At 33.5% G+C, this 8,734-nt stretch overlaps 1 protein-coding gene across 3 annotated transcripts; it reads right to left on the minus strand.

Annotated features, from left to right (window-relative positions):
* Positions 1 to 3,149: 3,149 nt before the first annotated feature.
* On the minus strand, positions 3,150 to 8,505 carry LOC143229772 (uncharacterized). Of its 3 annotated transcripts, none has more exons than XM_076462524.1 (2): positions 7,952 to 8,505; positions 3,150 to 4,932 (listed from the first exon to the last, which is right to left on the minus strand). In XM_076462524.1, exon 2 carries the CDS (start codon positions 4,489 to 4,491, stop codon positions 3,913 to 3,915), a length of 579 nt encoding a protein of 192 aa, XP_076318639.1. In that variant the 5' UTR covers positions 4,492 to 4,932; positions 7,952 to 8,505; the 3' UTR covers positions 3,150 to 3,912. The 3 variants fall into 3 exon arrangements, with proteins under 3 accessions (XP_076318639.1, XP_076318638.1, XP_076318640.1); XM_076462523.1 differs by having other exon boundaries at positions 7,866 to 8,505; XM_076462525.1 differs by lacking the exon at positions 7,952 to 8,505 and adding an exon at positions 7,010 to 7,150.
* Positions 8,506 to 8,734: the final 229 nt, after the last annotated feature.

The raw sequence follows: 8,734 nt of genomic DNA on the forward strand, positions 1-8,734 counted from the left end.
AAATCAGGTTCAAAATATTAGTTTCAAAGTTACAAGATCCGTGTAATGTAATGGTCTCTGTATGTGTGTAACCAGTATGTAAATACATATTTTCAAGTCACAATTCACGTGGTGATACAGCAGTCCAACCACGAAGACCAGGGATCTTTACAAACAAGTCAGTGATAAAGTAAAAGAGAAGACTGGCTCAGGAAAAGGTTACAATAAAACTTGACGTTGGTTATTACTTTACGTACTGTGAAGTCCATCATTAAGAAGTAAAATGTTTTTAATACCACCCAGTTACTATCCAGGTTATGCTGCCCTTCCTTACTAAGCAGACAGACAAGCAGGAAACTGATTTGCGATGTCATTATGAAGCCAATAGCGACTTTGAAAGACTTGTAAATTTTAAGTGTGAGATGGTCGTCAGTATTCATACATCAACGATATCTCGGTTCCTACACAAAGTTGGTCTGAATGGCAAGAAGAAAGCCATTACTGAAAAAGAATTATCTTAAATTTCGTGTGGAACTTGCGATAAAGCATGTAAATGATGCTAGAAACATGTGGCAGAAGTCTTTTTTGTGGTCAGACGAGACTAAATTGAGTTTGTTTGTTTTTTGTCTAAATTCAAAGTATTACGTCCAAATCCAACACAGCGCATCACCCAAACACCATCTAAACTGAAAAGCATGATGATGACAGCATCGTTTTATAGAGATGATTCTCATCAGCAGGGACTGAAAAGTTTGCCAGGACTGAGAGGATGATAGATGGTGCAAAGTAGAGGCGAATCCTAGAGGAAAACCAACTTGAGTCAGTCAAGGATCTAAAACTCGGTCAAAAATTCACATTTCAGCAGGACAATGACCTGAAGCATAAAGCTAAATATTGGAGGGAAAAATAAGAAAAGAATAAGGTAGACATTCTGGAGTGGTTCAGTGAAAGGTCTGGACTTAAATCCAATGGAAAGTGTACGGCAGGATTTGAAGATCGCAGTCCATGAACGATCCAGAACGAACTTGTTAGAACTGGAGCAATTGTTTTCAGGAAAAATAGACAAAACTTACACCATCCCATTGCTTAAAGATGGTGGAGATCTATTCAAAGAGACTCACACAAGTAATTTTTGTCAAAGATTCTTCCAACAGGTTCTGAATTAGAAGGCTGAATACTTTTGCAATCAACAAAGTTTAATTTATATATATCTTTTTCGCAGGTTTTGCTAACATTCAAACTCTTTCATACACAACAATGTGAAACTTGATAATTAGAGTTTGGAATAAGAACAAGTTAATTAAAAATTATTTTTATTATTTGTATTTCATCAAAATTTGTTCTTAATGGTAGGAGTGAATATTTATGTAAAGCACTGTAGAGTAAAGAGTTGTATTTATTTTTAAATAAGATAAAAAACAGATAGATTTCAATACACAGATGATCTAATTCAAAGTTTTCTTATAACAATTAAAACATCATATAAGGTTGAAGTTAGAAATCTGTGCTCATATGGGGTTAACCCGTAACTATAACTGTGTCAGTTACCCCATTACAAGTACTTCATGTACGAGGCAAGTTTTACCTAAAATATAAGACAGTTATCGTTTCATTTTATTAAGTTAATAAAGTCAGAATGTCAAACTATCTCTGAATAATCTTGGCATTATTCTTATTACAGACAACTAGGTTAAACGAAACGCCATACAACCTTATCGCTTTCGATAGGTGGGTCAGTTTATTGTGAGAATATTAGTGACTTAAATATAATCAAATTCAAGAAACAAACGATGAAACACTCGCACCTTTGACAAGTAGGTTTTTTTTATGTAATGTTTGTTATAAGAATATTACTGATTTAGAAGTAATCAAATTCAAAGAAACTCAATCAAATTTAAAGAAACTCTATGATATATTGCTGTGTAATGTTTGTTTATTGATTTAAAAATAATCTAGTCCAAAGAAACTCTAACGCTTTCGATAGGTGCATCTGTTTGTTGTGAAACAATATTGACTTAAAAATAATTAACTTTAAAGTAATCTAAGACCTTTGACAGGTGGACATGGTGAACGCGATAGAGTTTGATTGAATTTTGTTTATCAAATATTCATGATCATGCATTTTCTCGATTTGGTTTTAATTTCGCGCAAAATTACATAAACAATATTTGTACTAGCCGTCTGTAACTTACTAATGAAAGTCTAGTAGGAAATCAACATGTTATCACCCATCGCCAACTCGTAGGCAGCTCTTTTAACAACGAATAGTGGGATTGACCGTAACTTTTTAACGCCTTCACAGGTAAAATGGAAAAGCATGTTTGGTAGAAAGGGGTTTTGTACTCGCGACCCTCAGATTGCGCCTCTAGTTCCTTAACCACCTGGCCACTTCATACTAGATACATTATACTGTAACTTGAACTAACACTATTTAAATTAGTTCTTTGTTTTAAAAGATACTTGGAGCCTTAAATATGACTAATTTCTGGAAAAAAAAAAATAAAGTTGTGTTTTGGGTAAAAGTTAACTACGAAAACAACGGTAAAAATTATCAAATAATTGTTAGACAAATATTGTACTCGTGTAATACACCAGATTTTTTTATTCATAATTTTGAGTAGAGTATTTTTGGTTCCCCAATGAGTTAGCAATAGGTTTATGGGCCAACAACATTGGATTCCAGGGTCTGATTCCACACGGTGGACAAAGTAAGTCGAGTTTATTGTGCGGTTTTCTAGAGACATTATTCAATAACTTATTTACTAGCATTTATTTATGCGTCAAATCAAATTTTAAACACTTTCTAGAAACTGAACAAATCTTTAATATCTCGTATCTTTAATGAATTTCACATACATTAATTTTTTTTCCATTTAATTTAAATTGTGTTACTTCAAGCTTCACGTAAATGCTTAAAGTGATTATTCGAATGTTATTACCTTTCTAGTTCGTAATAATAAAATATTCTGGCCAGAAATTAAACAGAACTTAAGCTTCTAATATTGTTAGTGAATTCCACATACTTTCGATGTTTTATTTCCATGTAGCTACTCAAGTCTGAGTTAACATGTAAGATAAAAAATCACATCAGCCATATTAATTACACTTTATCACAATCATTTTTTCAAGATACTACTCATATATACAAGAGTTTCAGGAACTACAGCGACCGGTTTTGTAATACAATCGATAAGACAATCAGTATTATTTATATTTGCTCTGAGAGAGATATGTACGCTCAGGTTTCAATTTTTCTTTTAGGAATTTTATTATACACATGGTTGCTACAAAGGTAATACAATATGGCGGCTAGTTAAAAAGATGAAATGAAGCTGACGACAAAAGTGTGTATAATGTACCCACGGTTTAAATTCCTTATTGTATTGTTCGAAGTAATCTATCTCGAATAAAATCCAGTTTTACATAACCATTGAACCAATGCAAACTTCAGAGTTTTGTTATTTAAGAAGCGTTTCAGTTATAGAATTAAGGCAGCGTCGAGGTCGTCGCCAAAGTTGGTTTTATTTTACACTTTCCAAATAAAGTGGTTATTAAGTTAGTTTTTAACCTATTTTATACGTTGAGGTTACCATTTGGTTGGGATTTCATTTTAAATACATGTCTCAGATGTCGTTGATCTATATTGTAATATATGTTGTTAGAGAGATGTCGTCACTGAGCTAGAATTGAAATGAACGATGTTCAGTAGATGTTTTCGTTAAAATAGATTTTAATCAACAGTGGTACACAGACGTTTTGTTTAGTCCTACAAGACAAAATCACTCTTGTATTTTTACATAGCACGGAATGTATTGTTCATTGTTCAGTCCTCACTAGTTTATCACTTAATGGAATGTTCTTTCTTCAATCAATTTCAGCATCTTTTGGAAACATCGAAGCAGAATACAGCTCTGAATTCGACAATGACTTATTTTACGCTTGGTCTGCCGATTGAAGAAGCGTCATCAAAGCTGCAATATAGTTCACAGCTAGTCGGAGAGTGGTAATTTTTGTTAACTTGGAATTTTTTCCACCTACACTGACGTAAAAACTAGGTACTACTTTTCTTAATCTATCGAATGCTTCATTAATGTCGTTCATCCGGGATCGTTCGCGCGAGTTAGCTGTTTTTCGTCGATACTTGCTTAAAGGTGGTGGTTTAGGTCTTGGTTTAGGCACTTTTTTGTAGTATTTTTTAGCTTCTGTCTCCAACAGTTTGAAGGTAGCACGTGGTCTGAGATTATATTCTGATGAGAATACTTCACAACTTGAAACACTGGGTTCATCAATTAACCTTCTCCCACTCCCGAGTGAGTTCATAGAAGCATTGCTGAAAGTTTGCAATAAGTGTGTTTCTCCTGATTCAGTTTCTTCCGTGAAACTGGATTGCAAATGATTGACTCCTTTGTCTTTCTCTTTACTCAAGTCAGATTTTTCATCCAAGATAAAAGGACCAATGTTTAAGTAAATATTAAAATCTTCCTGATCGAACTCTGAAACCTCGTATGCCATTATCAGAGCTATTTGATGAAATAGAACAAAAAATATTTTGAAATAATCGTTATTAAGGCTGTAAATATTCGACAGTCATGGTCTTCTATACAGATGTGTAACATACGGCACACTTCTTCCAGTTCTAGTAATAACAGATGGCTAGAACATTCATTTATTTGCTAAAACAACCCTTACGTAATGAAACATTTGACGTGCATTATTCATTTTATTTTATTCCCAAATAAGGCTTAATTACTACACTTACAGTATGATTGAAAATAAATTTTTATTGAAGGTGTATTTCTATTTCCATCACAATCATCTGAGGTGTTGATCAGCGATGACATGGCTGGTTTGAGAAGGGGGGAGGGTACGTCTGTCAAACTACCCACTTCCTTTGGGCATATCCATTAGAGTTACTTTCTTCTTGTTAGATTGGTTCAAAGGTGCTGGTGATACCTGTTTGCAAATAAAGGAATCTGTTATTAGGTAAAACCTGTTTTCAGCACTATCATAGCTAAATAGTAAGTTTTTTGTAGGTGTTTTTTTTTCTAGACCACAACATCAGTATTTGGAATATTATCAGATACATTAACACGTGTCAGTCATTGGTGAACAATCCATTGAAAAGTTCTCACAGTATTTAATTAAAGCGTTTAAAACTGTACTGTGGGAACAGTATCTTTCAGAAATGAAACAGGCACAAGCGCCATTCTCAGTAAAAACGTAAAAAACACAATATATTAAAGTAAAGAAAACACATGATAACACTAAACAAGTGAAGTTTTTGTGTTATAAATAGCTCTGAGTGAGATGCATAACAAGGAAGTAGCTCAGAATAAATTTAAAATTAGCAAAATCAGAATTATGAATTTAAACAAAAAGGACGTAGATTATTATTTAGCAACATGAATTGTAAAATTAAAACAATCTATTCAGCGCCTTTAAGAATTGGCAATTATAATTGTTTAGTGCTAAGAGTGTTCACGGAAACCTACAAAAGAGTTGTATGTGCAGCAATAAAAATTGTCACGTTAAAAATTATGTGCGGTAAACCCTGAAAATTTAAGGTTTGAAAGAATCTTCTAGAAGGCGGATGCCACAGCAGAGTAAAACAAACAAAATTATAACGTACAAATAATTAAGATGAAACAGAGTTGTGAATATTGCAGTCTTAATTATTAAAGCGTCTGTGGTTTTTGTTCAGAATAAAAGTATACAATGGGATACTTTGTGCTCTGTCAACCACGGGAATCAAAACACCAGTCTATCAGTCTTAAACCTCCGTTCGCCAGTCTCACGTGAAAAAATTCATGTATAACAATAACATAATTAAATAACAAACTAGTCAGTTGAAATACAAATTAAGAGAGCGAGATGTGGGTGCTCAAGCCCACAGCGTCCCACATTTAATATCACCCTTCACTGCCTGCAAACAATAGTGGAAAGATACAGCTCTCCAAAGTAAACAGGAAAAAAAATAAAAGGTTATAATAATAAGGTACTACCACTTTGAGGACAAGTAGGATAAACGGTAAGTAAAAAAGTGCATCCCCACCGCAGTGTATGTCCTACTTTTCAGCTACCTCAAAAACCTTGTGTACATTTTATATACCACAGTATAGCCTGTACCCTGGGGATCCGTTTGATTTGTGCAGCGTTTTTTACCTTTTTTGAGCTTCTTTTTGTTTATAAAAAAATATCATTACTCAAAGCTTTGGATTTGTTGTTTTTGACACTGTTGGTTGGTTTTATTTTATTCTACTTGACTGTTGAGTATTAATATTACACATATGTATAAGGATTCGTGATCTTAGTGTCGCAGGTTCGAATCTCCGTCGCATCAAACATGCTTGCCCTTTTAGCCGTGGGGCGTTATAACGTGACAGTCAATCTCACTATTCGTTGGTAAAAGAGTAGCCCTGGAGTTGGCAGTTGGTGATGATGACCAGCTGGCTTCCCTCTAGTATTACACTGCTAAATTAGGGACGGCTAGCGCAGGTAGCCCTCGAGTAGCTTTGCGCTAAATTAAAAAAACAAGCAAACATATATGTATGTATAACGCTGTTATTTAAGTCAGTATCTAACTTATTGAGTAATATATCTGTTTATTACTCTTCTGCTTTTTTAAGATATGCATAATTTTATAAGATTAGAACAGATATTGTTTGAATGATAACAGATTATTTGTCAGTCAGTCATTCTTTGTTTTTAAGTAGCCTAATGTCAAAAAATTGTTTGCATTGAATTCAGGGTCAGAACAGAAGTAAACGTTGCTGTGAGTATCGTTAGCACATTCGTGAGGGTGTTTTGAATTAAGCACAAAGCTACACAATGGTCTATATGTGATCCGCTCACCACAGGTATCGAAGCCCGGTTTTTAGCGTTGTAAGTCCTCAAACATACCGCTGTGCCACTAGGGGGTTATTCGTTAGGATAAAATTGGTGAAATACATTAGCTTATGTCATATAATGCATTGTTTACTGAGTTGTTATGGCATATTTGTTATAGTAGGTAAATATTTAAGTATGTTACCTTATGTTTCCTGATGGATTTTCAGTCTTCGTAACATTTTAATTAGAGTAGGGTAATATTTGCAATCTGATGGTTTTTTGCTGAGTCGTTATACTATATAACTGGCTTATCTTAAACATAGGTATTTTCTGAAAATAATACAGTATAAGGTAATAATCCTAAAATGCTAGGTGATTTCTGACGTAGTTACATAGACCCCAGACTTTGCTTATAAATATACACATATATATTTAGTTTGATTAAAATGGGTAATTATTGAATTTGTAACTTCCATTAATGTGCGAAACATATATACTTGACAGAGTATAATATGAGTTAAATGTTAGTTATCAAACATGAATTAAGTATCAGTTATGTATGTTAAAGAGAATGTAACATCGATTAAATGCCAACTATTTATATTAAACATAATGTGATATCAATTAATTATTAGCTATTTATTTATAAACAGAATGTAACATAAATTAAATATCAGCTATTTATGTCAAGCAAAATTAAATATAATTTTAAGTATCAGCTCTTATATTAAACATAAGACAACGTAATTTAAGTATCAGTTACTTATATTAAACATAAGGCAACGTAATTTAAGTATCAGTTACTTATATTAAACATAAGACAACGTGATTTAAGTATCAGTTACTTAAATTAAACATAAGACAACGTGATTTAAGTATCAGTTACTTATATTAAACATAAGGCAACGTGATTTAAGTATCAGTTACTTGTATTAAACAAAAAGCAACATGAGTTAAGCACCAGTTATTTAAATTGAAAAAAATGTAACCTGAGTACAGTTATTCTTTGCACATTGTTAACCTTAGGTGATTAACAGTTCAAGCTAAACGTACAGTACCTGTCAGTCATGTAAACTTCTCCAGTTAAAAACTCTTCTCTGTATTTATAAAATCCGAAAGAAGTACAATAAAACATCAAACTCACATTGTTGGTAAGGCCCGAATGTTTAAAGTCAGCAGAAATGCGTTTTGTGTGATAAAGTATATATTTTAGGTTAACGTTAATAGGTGCTGTATTATGTGAGTCTGCAAGAATCTGGACCACATCCAGACGAAAGTGATTGGTCACCTCCACACAAACATTATATATTAGCATGCGCGTAACTCCCACCAGTCGGTTAAGTATTTACGAGCCCCACCCTGAGGACTACAGATACACCATCATACTTTTCAAAAATAAGATGGTTTGGTTAGTGAAGAACTAGATTACAATCATTATTATTCAATATAACTGTTGTTTGTTTGCTTTTCGCATTATCATTGGTATTCGAACGCTCTAGTTGTTCAGTACTGAAATAACTTCTGGGAAGTTTCTTTTGCGCTAAAACATCTTAAAATTTTGGTCAACTTTTCCCGATATGATTGAGCTGTTCTTCTAAGTCTGTGCTGGTGAAGTAAAAATCTTTCACACAATAACATTTCACGTTCATGGCTGCTTGTCTCGTTTGATGAGAATAAGACCTTATTACAGCCACTAGAACAGAAGTTCTTGTATCATGATCTCAATAAACTTGTATCAGTCGCGTGCTCTTCAGCTTCATACCAAATGTGAAGACAGTTATGTAGGAAGAAGGGCACAATTATTGGTACCTTGCTGGACAAGTTGTCCTTTCCCCACCAAAACACACACACACACACGTTATCCTTGTTAACGTGTTCAATGGCTCTCTTAGTTTTTCTCACAAACTCGGTTAATTTTTGCAGGAAC

This window comes from Tachypleus tridentatus, chromosome 10 (assembly GCF_004210375.1).
Source record: "Tachypleus tridentatus isolate NWPU-2018 chromosome 10, ASM421037v1, whole genome shotgun sequence".
Lineage (NCBI taxonomy): Eukaryota > Metazoa > Arthropoda > Merostomata > Xiphosura > Limulidae > Tachypleus > Tachypleus tridentatus.